At 39.3% G+C, this 19144-nt stretch overlaps 1 protein-coding gene across 1 annotated transcript in view; it reads left to right on the top strand.

The window, feature by feature from the left end:
- Nucleotides 1-6547: 6547 nt before the first annotated feature.
- LOC118574070 (cytochrome b-245 heavy chain) overlaps nt 6548-19144 on the top strand; it is a 34459-nt gene continuing 21862 nt past the window's right edge. The window contains exons 1-4 of the mRNA XM_036174699.1: nt 6548-6648; nt 8535-8630; nt 10390-10500; nt 18760-18844. Of these exons, the coding sequence (XP_036030592.1) occupies nt 6604-6648; nt 8535-8630; nt 10390-10500; nt 18760-18844 (337 nt within the window). The 5' untranslated portion in view covers nt 6548-6603. The remainder of the gene's footprint in view (nt 6649-8534; nt 8631-10389; nt 10501-18759; nt 18845-19144) is intronic.

Raw genomic sequence — 19144 nt, forward strand, 5'->3', positions numbered from 1 at the left:
CAGGGCAGGACAGGGCAGGGCAGGGCAGGGCAGGGCAGGGCAGGGCAGGGCAGGGAAGGGAAGGGAAGGGAAGGGAAAGGAAGGGCAGATTGGTTCTGGGTCCAGACAGGGCACTCGTTTAAGCCTCAGCTAAACAATTTCCAATTTGATGTTACCCTTTGTTATGGTTAAGGGGATGTCTCCAATTTCTTCTGGTCTTGACCCAGAAGCAGTCTTGATTCTTGTGTTTCAGATGAGATATGGTAGTAGAATAAGCAGTTTAATTAAAGGAAACAAAGTAGTAAGAATGCATTTTTTAGAAATGAATGGGCTCAACCCAGCAGAAAAGCCTTGACCCTGACAAACATGGGTCTTACATTTCTTTTCCTGTGTTATTCCTTTCTTTTTGCCCTCCTCCATGGCAGCTACTTCCAGGAAAAAGGTATACATTCCTCAGAAGCCCATGTTTACAAAAATTCAATCTAAGTAGCTATATAAGATTCAAGAATGTACATAAGCATTTAAGTAAAAAATAATCACTCAGGAAAGGTTAACAGCATTCTCTATATGTTTTCCTGTTAAGGAAGTTGCAGAAGTTAGTGTGAGTGGTCCACCTGGCATCGAGAATGGACCATCATCACCTATTATTGTTCTTTATGTCCTCTTTGTGGGGCCCTGGTCTGGCATATCTGGAATTACCACCACTATATAATGTTCTGTGTGTCCTGTTTTGGGGTCCCATTGATCAATTCTTCCCAGAGTTGGCATCCTACCTAACATCTTCATTTTTCTGCTTGATCTGGGCTTAGAAATCAGTCAGAGGTGAGACCTTGTGATCGTATTAGGTCTTTCCTGGACATGCATCCAGTCCCAGACTTATGTGGGGCTTTTTTGATTTTCCATTCCACCTAGCTGTTAGCTTTGGCTGTCATAATAAAGTTACATAGACTGGATGACTTGAGAACCAAAAGTTTGTATACTCAGAGTGCTGAATGCTCGAAGTTCTGGATCAAAGAGCTGTCAGCATTGGCTTCTTTCTTTTTGGTTAGGGGCAGCTCCATTGTCAGTTGCTGTGTGCTCACTTAAGCTTTTGGCATGCATATGGAGACTTCTTTTAGTGTTTTCTTCTGTGTATCAGGGAACTAGAGGCTGAACCATGACTCTACACTCTACAAGATTTTTCAAAGTTAAGCATGAAAGGACTTATCAGGAAGCATAATTCTGCCAGGTGAGCAAGATGGGCCCAGGCAACAACTATTCAGAAAGAACAACACTGGTGTACTTAAACAACAGTTCTGGCAAGATCTTTGCTGTGTAAATCTCCCATCTGCCCAAGAGACCAGATTTTCAGTCTCCTGTCTCTGTTCAAATTGTTCAAAGTGTAGCTGGGACCTGAAAGAGATTTAAGGATAACAGTGCTTATGTTAAACTCATAAGCCCAAGGAGTATATAAGATAGGGGCATTTATTTAAGGTTGACTGTTCTTTGGGAATTAGCCCCAGTGGGCCAGGCACTTCAGTAGAGAGCTTTTCCTTCATCTGTAAGTGTGCAGAGTGATTTCTCGTGAACAAGGCATATTATTTCTATCACACTATAAACACCTACAGATAAAACCATCTTTTTTGTCTCTGATAAAACCATCTTTTCCAGGTGTGGTGTCCCATGTTGGGAATCTCAGCACTCAGAAGGCTGAAACAAGGGAAGCACTGTGAGTTTCAGGCTTGCTTGGCTATAGTTACAAGACTATAACTATAAACCAAACCAAACAACAAAAATCCAGAGTCACCTTTCCCAAGGTTACTCAGAGTCACTCCAGTTTCAGATCTCCCCACAAGATTTTGGGGTTGCTGCAAGATAATTTATTTTCTTTTTGGCACACTCCTGTTTTTATCTTTTCTTTCCTTTCTTAGATACTTACCTGCAAGAAATCTCCCTAATAATGTTGCACACTAATCTCTACCTTAGAGACCGTTTCCTAGGAAACCCACTCTTTATGAATAACTGAAATGCCTAAATGTCTAGGCAGATAAAACTAAGAATTCAAACATTGTCAGCATCTCTCTCTTCAAATCTCCTCACCCCTTCTTCATTACTAGTTCAGATTTTATTTATGTTGGTATAATTTTCTGTATATGCCCTCTTTGTTTTCAGTTTTTAATTTTAAATTCTTTTGAGAATTTCATGAGTACTATACTTCCATCATTTCCACCTCTTTCTTCTACTCCTCGAATGCCCGTTCCCTCTCAAACACATGACCTCAAACTATAACTGTTGTTGTTACATATATACATGTATTATGTAAAACCTACTGGGTCCATTTAGTGTTGCTCACCTGTATATGTGTTTAAGGTTGACTGCTTGGGATTGGATAACCTATCAAGATGCTTATCACCAGAAAAAAAGTGATTTTCCCTCTCTCAACAGCCACTGATTGCTTATAGCTCTTTATCTAGGAGCAGGACCTTGTGAGATTTCACCCATTAACAATGGTACATTGAGGCCTTGTGAGATTTTCCCCATTAGCAATGGTACGTTGACTGGTATTATCCTATGCAAGTCTTATTTAGGCAACCATATTGTTGAGCTTTCATGGGTACGGCATCCTTGTCAAGGCTAGAAGACACTATCTAGCAGCAGCAGGCATCTCAGGCTTGTTTCTTGCAACCTTTGTGCCTCTTCTTCCTCTATGTTCCCTGAGCTTTAGGTGTAGGGGTTGCATGGTAGATATAATCATTGGAACAGGTCACCTTTGATGGTGGGGTTTTGTCAACTCAATAGAAACCAGAGCCATCTGGAAGAGGGAACCTCAATTGAGGAATTGCCTCCATCAGATTGTCTTGGGACTTGTCTGTGAGACATTTTCTTGATTAATGGCTGATGAACGAGGGCTCAGACCACTTTAAGTGGTGCCATCCCTGGGTTGTATAAAAAAGCAGGTTGATTAAGCAATAGGGAATAAGCCAGTAAGCAGCACTCTTCCATGGCCTCTGCATCAGTTCCTGCCTCCAGGAACCCTGCCTTAAATTTCGGCGCTGACTTCCTTCAGTGATGGGGTGTGACCTGGGAGTTATAAGATGCAGTAAACCTATGTTGCTTTTGGTCACAGTGTTTATCAAGGGAACAGAAAGCAATCTGGAAGAGCACCCCACAGTTACTTATTCTCTATGCTTTGACCAGTTGTGAATCTCTGTAGTAGCCGCTGCTGCAAAAAGAAGCTTTTCTGGTGAGGGAAGAGATAAGCTTCTTTGGTGTGGGTGGAAGGATAAGGGATTAGAATACAGTTATAAATTGTACTGGGTCAGGAAAATAGCAGTATCGTGTTTCTCCTCTAGGGTCTGTGACTGCCTCAGTCACTAGTCGTTGGCTAGGTTCATTGTACCAGGCATGAAATCCCTCCTAATGGGGGTGCCTTTAGTCCATTTAGACAGCTGCGCTGCAATTGCACCATTGAGGATATCTTGTCTGGCCAATCATTGTTGTGGTATGTAGGCTTGACATATGGGTAGGACTTATGATTGTTCTTCTCCCTCGGTAGCTTCATAGCACCTTCTGAGACTGTGAGAGCTAGTCCTAAGGGAGGAGGCTTCCCTGTCAGTTCTAGCTCATTCCTCCATGTCCTGGTATAATTCTTACTCAGATTTTTTAGCACATGATAGTAGTGACAGACTGTAGTTACACAAGACATACATCATTGGCAAAGAGGAAGAGAAAAACAGTTTTAATTTTGTTCCTCCAGAGGATGCAAAAACACTGATTGCTCTTGTTTATATCAAGGACCCAACCTAAGACAATCACTGTGTCCAAGGGAACTTCTCCGTAGTAAACCTTAGGCAAGGAATGTTGGACCACATCACCCATAGTTGTAGTTTTGCCAAACACGACAATTCTGGAAAGTCCAGTGAACACAAGCTAGCTACAAAAGAAAGAAAACACAGTTTCATCAGCACTAGGAACAAAATTCATCAAAACTTTTGATGTAGTTACATCTCTCCCTTTCTATAGCAATTTTCCTCCTTGAAATTGTGGGAAATTTAATTGGCAAACTGAGCTATCAAGACAGAGGGCAGCACACACTGCAGAGTTTTAGTCTTCTCAAAAGGGAAGTTAGTTTCCATGGAAGAAAGATTTTACTTTTCATCGCAAGTGATCTTCTCCAGCTGTGAAACTGATTGAGGCTCTTAAGACTCAGGAAAATGCAACTCAGAGTGTCGTGATTTGTTTCATGGGGGGGGGGGCAATCAACAGAAGGGAATGGTTGCTTACCCATGGCAAAATGCTTCCTTCTCTGAATTTTCTTCTGAACTTTTAGAGGGAAGGAAAAGGAGGGGTAAACATCCACCAAGAATGTTTATAAGAAACAGAAAACAGTGCTGTGAATGTCCGTGGCAATCTCAGTTCTTCTGTAGTAGAGAACAGGCTTCAGAACATACACACAAAACAGTGGAGGAAATGTGAAGACAGGGCAGGGAAGATGACCCAATAGGGAGGAAAGAGAAAAGAGGGGAAAGATACAGAAGAGCTTGTTGAATTTTGAAAAGCTTGAAAGACTAGGAGTCATCCTTAAAAGGGAGTTTGTGAGTGGAAAGGATAAAGAGAATTCATGTTTATGGTGTTTTATTGTTCCTTAGGCATATAGGACTCACATCTTTAGCTACATGAAAAAAAAACAGTATTCATCTGAATTACTTTGTTTCAAAATCCAAGTAAAAAACAGAAACCACCTATTTCGACAGAGACTTTTACACCAGGAAAGTGTTACATGGGTGATGGAAAAGTGGAGAATCCCAACAGGGAACAAGAGGCAGCATAAAAAAAAAAAAAAGAGCAACTACAGGAAGTGGTTAGCTCTCAGTCAGAGGGCAATTGGGAGGTGGTTGTCTAACCTCCCGCCCCCGCACAGCAGCCAGGGCCATCTGGCAACTTGGAGCCCCACAGTGCTACTGACTAGCAGGTGCTCACACACTGAAGGGAAGGGCTGAAGATGAAGCTGGAGGCACAGTAGCAATTCACCCACCTGGTGAATGCCTCTTGAAACAAAATTCTGTGGTGGGAAACACTGTGGCTCCTCCTCTACTCCAGTTTAGCTGGGCCAACCAGAAGCTGTCAGTCTAAGCTGGCTGACAAACGCCTTTCTCTGTAAAATACAGCAGTGCTTGGAGATGGTAGGCAAACAGATCAGCAAACAAAGAAGCATGTAACTTGCTAATGTTCTGATTTTCTAATGATCCTTTGAATTTATCTGTTTTGGGGAATGAACCCAGGAGATGGGTTTGCTTTGTGTGGGTTAGACATGTTCTAATTACCATGGGGAAGTCAGACCACCTTTCTTGAAATATCGAGCAACGAAAAAAACATACTGGTTTACTAATTGGCACAATCCCAGAGGTTGTCCATGTGTTTTATAGGCAACAACTGAGAGAGTTTGTGCCTCGGTTCTTTTGCTCCTTTGCCCTCTTCCAGGGCTCTGCTTTGTTTCGTGAACTTCTCTATTAGCTGTAAGTACTGTACAGCCCCCTTTGTACAGTCAACTTGCAACCCACAGTCAGGTCACCATCCACCTGTTTCACGTGTGAAGACAGAGTAGCAGCCAGGAGGTAGTTGTGTTGCATCCAGCTTTAGCATCTACCATACACTGGTATACCTTTGATCTATGTTTACATAAAGCATATAGAATGTCTGCCTGGAAACGTGATTGTCGTCTAAACATCTGGGTATTTTTGGTACATTTCCCTTTCCTGTAGTCCTATGTGGAGTGATTTAAGGTGAAGCTGACAAATTTAAACTTTTTTCCCTAGTATCTTACTTGCAGGTAATGTTGGTTGGTTGGACTTCAAATGACCACCTGCATTATTCCTTGGCATTGTTACTGGGTTTAAATGAGTTCACTGCTCTGGATCTTGGCTTCCTCATCTGTAAAAGTAATCATAAAATATAATCGACTCTATAGGAGTAGAGTCATGAGAATCAGCTGAACTGGTGTATATGTGGACACAAGTATGTTTCTCTGTATACATACATATGTATTTATATGTATGTTTCAATTCACAAATGTATGTACACAATATAGATCTATATCCATTTTAGGATATAAAATTGGCACATGGTTAATACTCTATAAACATCATCTATCACTCCTTTTACTTTATCCAGTGAGAATAAATACTGTTGTAAGAGCCCGTCAGAAGATGTCACATGTGTTTAATGTTTTACCTAGCACCTATAGGTTTTATCTATGGATAGGTGGATAACTTGAAATTTGAAAGTAGATGACTGTTAGCTAAAAAAAATTATTCACTGAGTATAACACATTCATAAACTGCACAAATAATCTGATAAATAATAAAACAAATTTTAAAACTTGGCAAATAGTCTCTCAGTTGTAGCAATTGATTTAATTTTCCAATGGGAATGAATCACAAGATCTTTTTTCTTTCTGGAGTTTTTATGTGGTTTAAAGATTTAAATTTGTTATGGAAACAGGCCTTCAGTTGACCAATGATTAGCTAATTTCTGATAATAGAAAAGGAAACATATTGCCCCAAGGCTGCTGCTTTCATTTCCTCATACAAAGAAGAAGCACAGCGGAGGAGAGAGGCAGGCCCAGCACACTCAACCTTTGCTACCATGGGGAACTGGGCTGTGAATGAAGGACTCTCCATCTTTGTCATTGTAAGTACCAACGACAGAGAAATTCTAAACTCTTTAACATGTTAGAGTTCTCTTGGGAGCCAAAATAGAGCAGTGGGTTTTCTTATTGTTGTTTGCTTAAGAAATGTCCTTACTCTGTGAACAAACATCTATGTAAATGTCATTAAAACTATGCATCAATGGCTCTCATTCCTCCTAGTTTATTTCCAAGTTACTAAGACTATGAAATTAGCCAGCATTTAATAGAGAGAATAGAGGACAGTTAGGATTAAAGATCTCTAATTCTGAGATTTTTAAAAAAATTACTCAGAGGTAAATTTATCCACTTTTTATGTGACCCACTTAAAATGGTCAATTAAAAACTTTGCTGTTTTTTAGATAATATTTATTCTTATAGATTTCTTGGATGGGAAGGGACCTACCTTTATTTCAGTAATAAATAACACCAAAACAAACAAAGTTCTCAAATTTCTTTTTAAAACAATCATGTTTTTCCCCTATGAGGTCTGAACTGTAGTTACTTGTGAATTTTGCAACAAATTGAGATGAAAAAAATTGAAATAAATTTAGACTCATACATATGCAGTATGTATATTATATGTTATTTATAGACATATAAAGTATGTCTATAATATGTAATTATATATAAACCTATTTATGTTGAAAAACAATTTTGGAAATAAGGTTGTGGCTGATTTTCAATTACACATCGATTTCTGTTCTGTACTCTTAAGTTAGTGTTCTCAGCAAAACAATTATGGATGAATTGAATTGGAAGAAATGTGGTATCTAAATATCCTTGCCAAACAGCTAATGCAGTATGATATCAAAAATTGCTTATGAATGGAAGTTTGATAAAAATTTGCCATGTAATGCATGGAATCTTTGAGTTCTGGAGATATAAATAAATTAATAGCACAAATAAAATTAAAACAACAAATATTTGATTGAAATATGGTTCATGCCAAACCAACATTCTAATCCAACGTAGAACATGAGGATTTGAAACTGTAGCCCTGAGTACTTACTACCATTTTAAGGGCAGGTTACTCACCTAAGAGACAAGTTGAAATATAACTTCCATTCTAATTACAGCTTCCCCAGGAAGTAATCTTTGAAATTATGTATGCATATAGATGAAAGTAAAGACATGACTTAGAAATCTAGAGTTAGGGGGAATGGCAAGGTAAGAAATGAAGTTTCTGTAGCATCTTCTTTGTAAAGAGAGACTGTTATGAAGCATCCATGGGTATTTAATAGCTAGTATTAATAGTAACTAATAATTTAATATTGAAAGAAAATCACTATGGAGCTGAAGGTAGAAGACTGGGCAATATCACCCCTAGATAAGGTTGCTGGCATCAAATACAAACTTAAAATCTGGAACGTTTACTTTATTTTTAAATTTCATGACCTTGACCCCCTTGTCCCCTCCTTTGAAAGTGAAGGAAAACTTACAGAAGGGAAAGCTGTATGTGCTGCAAGTAGATGAGTGGCATCTGTGAGAGAGAGCTCAGTTTCTACAGGTTGAGTAACCAACAATACCGTATTTCCATCTCTTCTCACCCATCATTGTTACCTGTCTGTCTGAGCTTAAGATGAAAGGAGGAGGAGAGAGAAGGAGATGAGACAGACTGTTATTAATTTAATATGTTGACCAAGTAGTGAAGCAATGATGCAAAACAATGAAGAAAGATAAAGTCACCTACTGAAAGGTGGAGTGGCACTGGAATGGGAAAGAGCTGCCTCTAAGCTGATTGTGTTCAGCTTTGTAACCACCAATGTCAAAGTCTGAGCTTGAGCGAAGTCCTGTCCTTCACTTGACTCCACTATCATATGAGATTTTTTTTAATCATCTCTACCCATTTAGATTTATAAACCTCATCTGACTTTTTCTGTTTGTGCAGCTGGTGTGGTTGGGGTTGAATGTCTTCCTCTTTGTCCATTACTACAAGGTTTATGATGATGGGCCTAAGTACTATTATACTCGAAAACTCCTTGGGGTAAGTAAACTTCTTCTTCTTCTTTTTTTTTTCCAATACAAGGTTTCTCTGTGTAGCTTTGGAGCCTGTCCTGGAACTCACTCTGTAGACCAGGCTGGCTTCAAACTCACAGAGATCCACCTGCCTCTGCCTCCCTAATGCTGGGATTAAAGGCATGAGCTGCCGCTGCCGCCGCAGCCGCCGCCACCACCACCACCACCACCCAGCTTGGGGGGGGGGGCGTTAAGTAAACTTCTAACTCACACAATATTGACCAGCTCACACTTCTAGGCAGATGTGCTCATATTTATTCCTTTTAAGATTTAAAAGAAATATTCTGACCAAGACAACATCAGTTTCACCCCCAATTGCAAATTCTTTGTCAAGAGTCTCTTAAGGCCTGCCAGTGTAACAAACACATATGGCAGAGGGTCTTAGCTGCATCCCTCTCTAGCAATATGTACCAGGCTTAACATAGGAATCTGTAGAATGGAAAGCCTACTGGGAGCCACCCAGACAGACGTGACACTGGTGTGACAACTGGAATTTTCTGTAATTTTTCCAAGGTAGATGGTTCATACCTTTTTTTTGTTGCATGGAGAAGCCCTCCTCCTAATGACACATGAAATGATCTTCAGAAAATCAACTTCAAGCTACATCTGGAGACTGGCAAGAACTTGCTCGTGTACTACAGCATTTCAGTAGGCCAACAGAGTGGAGGTCCTTAAATTTCTTTGAGTCTTTAAGTTTCCTTGAATTGTCAGGTATCTACATCACAAATGAAAACAATTAGAACTGCAGCCACTCCCAGAGCACATAATTTGTTACATAATGCTGAAAATATTAATTGCTTACACTAATAATATGTTATAATCGTATGTATAAATATTATCAAACCATCATATGACATTATTAAAATTGTCTCTAAAGTATTCATGCTGACCTATTCTCTCTGTACAATAGGCAACTTCTTTAGATATTGCAAAACCAATTTTGCCCAAGTATTACACCATATCAACTTAAGTTATAGTTAAGGTCTGAATGCTAAGGGGATTTTGTTTAAAACCAAAGATGTAGTTTTGATACTGGCCTCATGTTAATGGTACACAACTCAAAGATTTAGGAGGAAGTAAACTTACGCATGCAACTTACTTTAAGATGTATCAACTATGTAAGGGGGTGCTCAAAGGATAGGAGTTCTTGCTGCACAAGCATGAGGACAAGAGTTCGGTTCCCCAGCACCCATGGAAAAAGGCAAGTGTTGCCACAGGCACTCAGAGCCCTACTACTGGAAGGGTAAGGCAGTAGTGGAGACAGTAGGATCCCTGGAGCACCAAACTAGAGAAAAGACAGTGAGAGCCTGGTTCAAGCTGAGACCTTGTCTCAATGGGATAAAGCAGAGAGCAACAGAAACATAGGAGGACACCTGTTACTCTCCTCAGATGGAGAAAGGGGTGGAAAGGTAGAGATATGAGAAAGCACGCATACTAAAATTTAAAAGGTTTAGTCTGGGAGGTGGATAAACACAACTCAAAGTACACTCATTTCAACTTCTCTTCAGGTTTGAAACTTTAAAACGTTCAGTTGAGGTTAAAAGGCATTTCAGGTTAAAATAAAGCACATCAGTAGACCCTAAGAAAAAAATCCTCTGCTGTGAAGGAAATTCTTTCCTGAAGTCTTGAAGGATCTTTTTTGGGGTCCCATAATAGGACTCCAGGGAAGAGAAATGTGGATATTCTGCTCACCCAGGTCTCTCTACTCCCTATCCTCTCTCTTCTAGTCAGCACTGGCTCTGGCCAGGGCACCTGCAGCCTGCCTGAATTTCAACTGCATGCTGATCCTGCTGCCAGTGTGTCGAAATCTGCTCTCCTTCCTCAGGGGTTCCAGTGCGGTAAGAGCAAATATTCTGTGGAGTGCCTCAAAGTTTCAATCCATCATGCCAAATGCTCTTTCTAAGGAAAAGCAAATAATGCTTTGTGAATCTACTCTTGTGTAGAATATTTATGGGCTATACTGTGTTCTATGCTGTAATATACATCATATACATATGCCTATACACATATGAATATATATATACAATAGTATATATCAAATAATATATATTACACTATTTGAGGGTAGAGTTCCCTGGAGCAATCATTTAACTTGGAAATTTTAAGCAGCAGCTAAACAAACTATATGTCAACAATAGTAATGAAATAAACATACATGTATTAGGAGTATATGAGCCAGACATGATATTTTGCAACTAACTGTTTAAAGAATATTTTTAAAATTTTATCAGAGAAAACATATTTTCTGTGTAGCATCTCAAGAAAATTCAATTGATGCACAAAGCAGCATACTATAAGAAAATATGAACTAGGTGGTGGTGGCACACGCTTTTAATCCCAGTACTCGGGAGACAGAGGCAGGCAGATCTCTGTGAGTTTGAAGCCCACCTGGGCTACAGAGTGAGTTCCAGGAAAGGCGCAAAGCTACACAGAGAAACCCTGTCTCAAAGAAACCAAAAAGAAAAAAAGAAAACAGAAAAGAAAAGAGAAGAAAAGAAAATATGAGTAGGAATAACTGATTCCTATGATGGCACACGTCTATAATCCCAACAATGAGGGCCTGAGACAGACAAATCTTAAGTTTGAGGCCATCCAATGCTATATGGTGAGTTCTAGGCCAGCATCAGCTACATAGTGAGATCCTTTTAAAAATAAAACAAAAGTAAAGAAAAGCAAACTAAAGAAATTTTAGCTCCATGGGATTGGAAGTTTCAGAGCTTTCTACATGGCCAGATCCCTCTTTGCCTTCACATCAAGATTTTAATGAGCACCTTGATATAGAAAGAGTATTTTTAACCTATAAGATTTTATATACATTTTTTACTGGTAGCATTATATGAAGATGAAAATTAAGTCATTGTTATTTATTTAGCACATGTATTCAAATAAATGCTTATGGTAGGTTCCATAAAACATCAAAATAAAGAGCCATGGAGGATCAAATAAGACAGAAATGACATTAGATGGGTCAGGAATGCCAGGAAGATTTCAGAGAGAAAATAGCCTGAGAATGGGCATATGAGGATATATCAACATCTAGAATTTATTGATGAAATAGAAAAATATTTTATGTGGAGAAAATAGCATGGGCATACCAAAAAAAAACCATAGAAAATGGTGAGAAAATCGGATTCTCAAAAATGAGAAATTTGCTGAGCGGTGGTGGCACATGCCTGTAATTCCAGCACTCAGGAGGCAGAGGCAGGTGGATCTCTGTGAGTTCGAGGCCAGCCTGGTCTACCGAGCTAGTCCAGGACAGGCTCCAAAAGCTACAGAGAAACCCTGTCTCGAAAAACAAAATGAGAAAGTTTATAATACTTTCTACTACCACCCTTTATTGTGTTGTATTTAAATGTATTTGTCAGACAGGGTATGCAGCTCAGTGGTACAGTACTTGCCAACCATGTATGACACTGTAGGGCCAATCACCAGTACCAAAAGAAACACCAAGGATGATATTTACCCAATGTATGAGTTGATGGCTACACTGTTTTCCTTCTATGAATGTTTGTGTACTTGGAGAATGAAGATGAATGTAAGTCAGGTTCTATCTGGTGTGGGAGAAAGAGGGATAGTATATTTGTTCCACAGGAAGAAATGGAGAAACAGTGCACAGAATTGGGCAGGTTGAATATGTCGCTCTCACCAAGGACAGGCAGCATCATGAGCTTGATTGGGGGATATTTCTGTGTAACTAGCCTTTAAAACTTAATTATCAGCAAGACACTGCTTCAGTTTGGATTTTTATTTTTTACTATTCCTGACCACATTGAAAGAATTCCTGAGAAATATTAGGGGTTAGTGCCCTCTTGCGACCTGGAGTTCAACAGACAGTTCATCCTGCAGAATTGGTGTGCTCCAGATTCAGTGAGAGATTTTTGCCTCGAAAATAAAGTAGAAAATAGAGGGAGACACTTGATATCAACCTCTGGCTACCACACAAACATGCCTACCCCCCCCACGCTAAAATCTTAGAATATTTAAGTTAAAACCAATTTTGAAGGAAAATAGCAAGCAAACTCTGTTTATGAGAGTACAGTAATTGTAATGGCTAAGTGTCTAAGACAGTGGCTCTCAGCCTTCCTAATGCTGCCACCCTTTAATACAGTTCCTCATGCTGTGCTGACCCAAACCATAAAATTACTTTGTTGCTACTTCATAACTGTAATTTTGCTACTGTTATGAATTGTAATATAAACATCCATGTTTTTCAACCCCTTGTGAAATGGGTCATGACCCACAGGTTGAGAACTACTGCTCTAAGCTAAGACTGAGGTAGAAATCAGGGATTTTGCTGGGAAACCAGAAGCTTAAATGTATAGCTAAAGGACTAACATTTCATCTGACAGTTACTGAATATATGAACTAGATTGTGAATTACAGGTACAACTTGCGTTTCCCTTGTCCTACTCATACAAAATTCATATTAGTCTAAAGAAGAGTTTTTGTTTAAAAACATACATTTTGCTAAATTGAGATTTGCTAAAATGAGATGAACAGACAATTAAACTTTGATACTACCCACCTCTTTACAAAATACCATTTCTTCTTAAACACACTCCCTAAACTCCACACTCAGGGGTCTAATTTTACATGAAGAGTCAGGAAAAGGGTGTAGCTCAGTAGCACAGGATTAACACAGCATGCAGGAGACCACGAGTCCCATCTCCAGCACTGCAAATCCATATGCAGTTGAGCAAAATGACAGCAAACCAACAAATCAGACAGACATAAACGAAGAATGTTGGCAAGTCCTTTGAAGTTCTCTGGAAAGGGTTAGGTCCTTTAGCTCTGGAAAATACTGTGACAGAGCTCCTTTATCTAAGTCATTAATTCGATGTGTCACAATTCTGCCTTGCAAACTCAGAGAACCCAGGACAAAAGCCAGCAACAGCACCTAGTTTTAGACATTGACCATCAGGCTTTCCAAAGAATCTCCTGAATGGAAGACTCAATGGATATGAGATCTCACTGGATTACAAGGCTGATAGCCAAGCTATCCACCCATCTTTTAAATAGTACACGAGCCAGATGAAGACTTGCTAGATGAAACCATTGCACAAGAGCCTTTTGTTTTTATGGAGACATGATTTGGGTGCTTAAAAAATTCTCCCTGTCCCCATTTGAATGCTTTCTATTTAGAGGAAGTAAAGCCTGAGAAACAGGCAGTGTTTTCACCAAGGCGGTCAGTTAAGAAATCCTTGTTACCCCACAACCCAAAGTTGCATTGCCTTGAGTGCCTGTGTCCCATGAGCAGCACATATAAAATGTCAATTGTTGGGTGTTCATGGCCCACGGGTGAAGACCTTCATGAGAATCTTTAATAGCAGTGAGTGACAATTTGGAGAAAAGCTCAACCCTGTAACTCGCTAGATCCTCCCACAAAAGAACAATTTCCCCCAGTCCTTTGTTTATTTATTTACATTAGCATACAAAGTAATGGTTCTCCTTAGGGCATTTCAGTACATCCTTGATTCTGGTTGATCGTGTCTCCACTACCCCCTCTCCCCATCTCTCTGCCATTCATCTCCATTCATACTCCTCCTCCCTAGAACTGCTCTTCCTGCTTTCATACCGTTTAGTCTGTTACCCTTCCCACTCGCCCTCCCTCAGAAGCAACGGCCTGTTCCAGGTATGGCAGGCCCTTCCTTCTGAGATTGGCAGTCTGAAATGTGAACTTTGAAAAATGAAACTGCTTTTCTGATTGAGATTTAAATGAGTGAACATGCTGTGACTCCTGTCAGAAATCATAACCGCCACAGCTCACTGAAGCTCCATAGAACTCATGTCAAGGGAGTGGGGTGGGAACACAATTGAATGGGAGTATTGGGTTGAAAGCCAGGTAACTGTGATCCCAGAGCCTTTTTGGTTTTGTATGTGTCAACTAAACACCTGTAACTGTTCCTGTGGCTCTGTTTAAAATGAGTATTTGAACCTGTTAAATAACCGACTCTAGAAATGATAAGGATATAATTTCAAGAACTTGTTAGTGGGACACTGTGCTAACTAAACATCCACAGAATTCCTCATCAGTTTTAGAGGTCTGAAGCATTCAGACTTTGATTTCTGATTACCCAGAGGGGAAAAAGCCATCTGGCTGTGTATCCTTACCCCTCTCAAAAAAAAAAAAAAAGGAAAAGAAAAAAGAAAGAAAGAAAGAAAGAAAGAAAGAAAGAAAGAAAGGAAGGAAGGAAGGAAGGAAGGAAGGAAGGGAGGGAGAAAGAAAGAAAGAAAGGAAGGAAGGAAGGAAGAAAGAAAGGAAGGAAGAAAGAAAAAGGGTAACTCTCAGCTAGCTTTGTAGAGGGAGATGGGAAAAAGATAGGCCTAAGCACATGGAAGTCCTTGGGTGAACTTTTAATAACCTCACTTGGATGTGTAGAAACACATTTCTAACTTGTGACCCATCCTAATCTTCAGGTCAGAATGAAACAGGAAGGTTAAAAGGTAAGGTCTTTTGCCTTGTACAGGCTCAGAGGGCCTCATCATGGCTCTGTCTCGAACTGTGTGGCCTTCTAGAGGGAATCCCTTGTGCTTTCTGTCTCAGGAATAATTTAGCAGGCAAGCAGGTCAAATGATGCAAATTTACATGTAAATACCCCCTGCTAGGAAGGGCTGTAGTTTAGTGCTGACGAGCAGCCAAGTAGATAAGGCCGTAAATTCCATCTCCAGTGTTGAAAAACAGAAGAAAAATGAATGAACATACTTTTATTAAACATCTGCTGATTAAGTTTGTCAACTGTTGACTTGTCACCCTAGTAAAGGTCTTTCTATCTATTAATAACTGGAGACACAGAGTGAGTAAGGGCAGATGGCCACAAGCTAAAGGAGCTTAGAGTCGTGTGGAAGCCATATAGAATAGACATGGGATTTCAAAGGAGTACCATAAAAAGCATTATCATTTGTATTTATCACATATTTGTACTGCCACCATTGCTGTCTGTTTCTTTGCCTGAGAGCTGCAGGTGGATGTAAGGAGAGCTCTTGATGTTTTACCTCAAGTGCTTGTAAGTATGTAAGGCAAACACAATCAGACCAAGTATATGTAAACCAGAGCTACAAAAGCTCACACTATACCCTATTAAATATGGACTTCATTTTAGTTCCACTTTTCATATTTTGAAATTCAGTTTCAATAGAGCATAGAAATTTGCCAGGATGTCCCAACAATTGCCCTTGCACTCTAATGATAATTGGTTGAAATTGGGCAAGGTTCTTTGTGACAGTAACAGAGAAACTTCCTTTTAGAAGGCAGTGGACAAAGGCAAAGAGGTAGTTCCCCGAGGAAGCTGGAATCATGATGACAGCTTGTCTATTGGGGAGATGGCTGGTAATAATTCAAAGCACAAAGATGGTATCTGTAGGGTGAGGAGGAACAGAAAGGGCCCAGGCAATCAAAGACAGTAAAGCCCTTCCTTCCAACTTCACCAGCTGATTATCCTGCCTCATTTTCAGGAAGTAAGGAGATCATTTTTTTGAAAGTTCAGCATCAGCATGACTTGTGGCTTTCTTTAGTTGAGGCTTGCCATTCCTGAGCACACTGAAGACTGCAGTTAGGAAAAATGAAGGATTGCTGCTGCCCCAGTGGGACCTGTTCCACTGACTCATCAGTTACTCTGAATAAAATCTTTGCATTAACTAGATGTTAAGATAGGATGCTTATCTTTGAATAGACACTGTATTACCTAATCATAGCTCTCCATTGTTCTGACACTGCATTTATTTTTTCTAAGCTCTTTTGTCAAAGGTTGGTTAGGAACATCAACATCTATTATTTCTCAAATGTTATTAATGCTAATGAGAGCGATAAAAATGGAACTATGGAGATGACATATGGAACTCAACAAAGCCATATTATTTCTCTTCAGATATGTTATGATGTGGGAGGAGCTAGTGAATTTTTCCTTCAATCCCCCTTCAAGAAAATAGAAAATAAACAGTGGCAAATGTGGCTAGGCTTAATGATCTTATTTTCAAGGCAATAAAAAGTGTGCTCCGTTTGGGTGACCAAGTAATGATTAAAGAAAAAATTGACAAGTACATAGCATGTTGATCTTTGTACAGGATACTTGCCCTGTAGCTGGAGAGCCAGGGTACATTAGATGAGAATTTCTCCTTTACCCGGTAATGTCTTCTTCTATCAAAATACCTCTTTCCTTGCTCTCCCACTTTGTTCCTGTTTCAGCTCAACCATTCTGTTCCCTTATGTTCTCATTCTCTTTTGCCCCCACTATGCCAGATTTACTCATTGGGATCTCCTCTGTTTCCTCTTCCCAAGGCAATCCTCTTAGGGTCCTCCTTGTTTCCTAGCTTCTCTGGAGCTGTGGGTTGTAGTCTGGCTATCCTTTGCGTTATATTTAGTATCCACTTATGAGTGAGTACATACCATGTTTGTCTTTCTGAGTCTGGGTTACCTCACTCAGGATCATATTTTCTACTTCCATCCATTTGCCTGCAAATCTCATGATGTCATTGCTTTTTATGGCTGTGTAATACTCCATTGTGTATATGTACCACATTTTCTTTATCAGTTGAAGAGCATCTAGGTTGTTTCCAGTTTCTGGATGTTATGAATAATGCTGCTATGAACATAGTTGAGCAAGTGTCCTTGTGGTATGTTTGAGCATCCCTTGGGTATATGCCCAAGAGTCTACCCTCACTTTCTATGACCACTTTACACTAAAGATACCAAAACTTAAATTCTTAAGTCAGATTTTTGAGGTACTTAGAATAATAATGGTGGTGTCCTTGCATTTGATTTGATAGATAAATAGACTGAGATCCCAGCCAAAATGAAATTTTAATTTTTATCTATAATGGAGACAAAAATACTTGCATTATTGCATCAAGTGATAATAAATTACCCAGGTCACACAAGACAGTTGATGACGCTTTTCTGCTCTATTTGGAGTCCTTACCATCTTCCTTACTAGTGTTTTTGCAATTCCAAGCATCATCTTTTATGTAGTCTTCCCTCTTTTTAGGGATGGTGAACTGAGAAACAGTAGAGTAGGTACCATTTCCGTATAATGTTCTCTTTCTACAAAGTCAGAATATTTATTAAAAAAGAAGTAACCTCCTGATTTAAATTGAATATTTAGACCATGTATTGACAATCCCTAGTATTATTTTAGAAGTTCACTGTCCTCTTTAAAGAACTTGGACTTTTTTGTGACAGTACATTTAAATTGTGGGCAAAGCAGTTAGACCAAGCAAATGGGCAGATTTTGTGAGGATAAAACTCTATTTTCACCATCAGCAAGGTTTTGCTTTCTCTGCTTTGAGCAGTGACTTGACTCCAGATTCAAATCCATGCACTCTAACGTATGAGGGTGAGCCTAATACACTGGGCCCACTTCTGTCAAGGTATCATATAAATGACTGCACTATTGATGCAAACAGTTCTCAGATGGTCTGGATTGAACGCCCATCTCTGTCACTTACTGGCTGTATCACATAAGGCAGGATAATCATCTTTGTCTCCTTGGCTGTTAGGTAATGGCCCCTCCTTAATAAAACTGCCATAAGAGTGAGACTTAAGTGAGCCAATACATAGAAAAGGCTTAAAGAAGCTCTTCCACAAGCTTTCAGTACTGCTAGTTGTTACTATAATAATAATAATAATGATGAAGAATAATTATTATTGTTGTATGACAATGATCTTCCTTGTAATGTCTCTGACTAAACCACTTCCCTCCTTCTATAGTGTATATGAGCAATTGGGTTGAAGACCTATTCACTTGTTCTAGAATTGTTCACTCATCTTTGTCCCCATTGGACTCCTAAGAATGCAACCATAGGCCAACTCTTTATGAATTTCTAGATCCCTTGTTTATTAAACAAATTAATCATGACTAGAAATATATTTGTCAAAATTCAAAACTTTATGCAGTGAAAAAGGTACTTGAGAGAGGGCTTCATGTCATTAGTATGAGAACAGGAAACATATTACTTAATCTTGATGTTTGACCTGGGAGAAATGACTACCTCTATCAGTTTTCTCATCAACTAAGTGGATGGAAACAGATCCTAGTAGAGTGGTGATGAGACATAGAAAGCTTTCACATGAACTATTTCTACCATTCTCTTTTTATCCAAAGTGTTGCTCAACGAGAATTCGAAGACAACTGGATCGGAACCTCACTTTCCATAAAATGGTAGCATGGATGATAGCACTTCACACTGGTAAGTTTTAAAAGACATTTGAAATGCAAACAAGTTGTACCAGAGGCCCTCTCTATTCTTAGATACATGTGTGTGTCAGATTCTACAACTCCATTATGTTGTGGTCAGATGAGTTCAGTTCAAAAGCATTCAAATTCTATTTCCTGATTGTTGGATTCACACCTACGGTGGGTTTTTTTTAAAACCATAAAGTCTTCCTATATAAATAAAATAAAAACATGCCATAGAATCTACCCTCATATCCTCACCATTTTCCTATTAATTTAGTATAAAAATGTTTGTTAGTGAACACACAAAAAT

The sequence above is a fragment of the Onychomys torridus genome, chromosome X (assembly GCF_903995425.1).
Source record: "Onychomys torridus chromosome X, mOncTor1.1, whole genome shotgun sequence".
NCBI classification, from domain to species: Eukaryota; Metazoa; Chordata; class Mammalia; order Rodentia; family Cricetidae; genus Onychomys; species Onychomys torridus.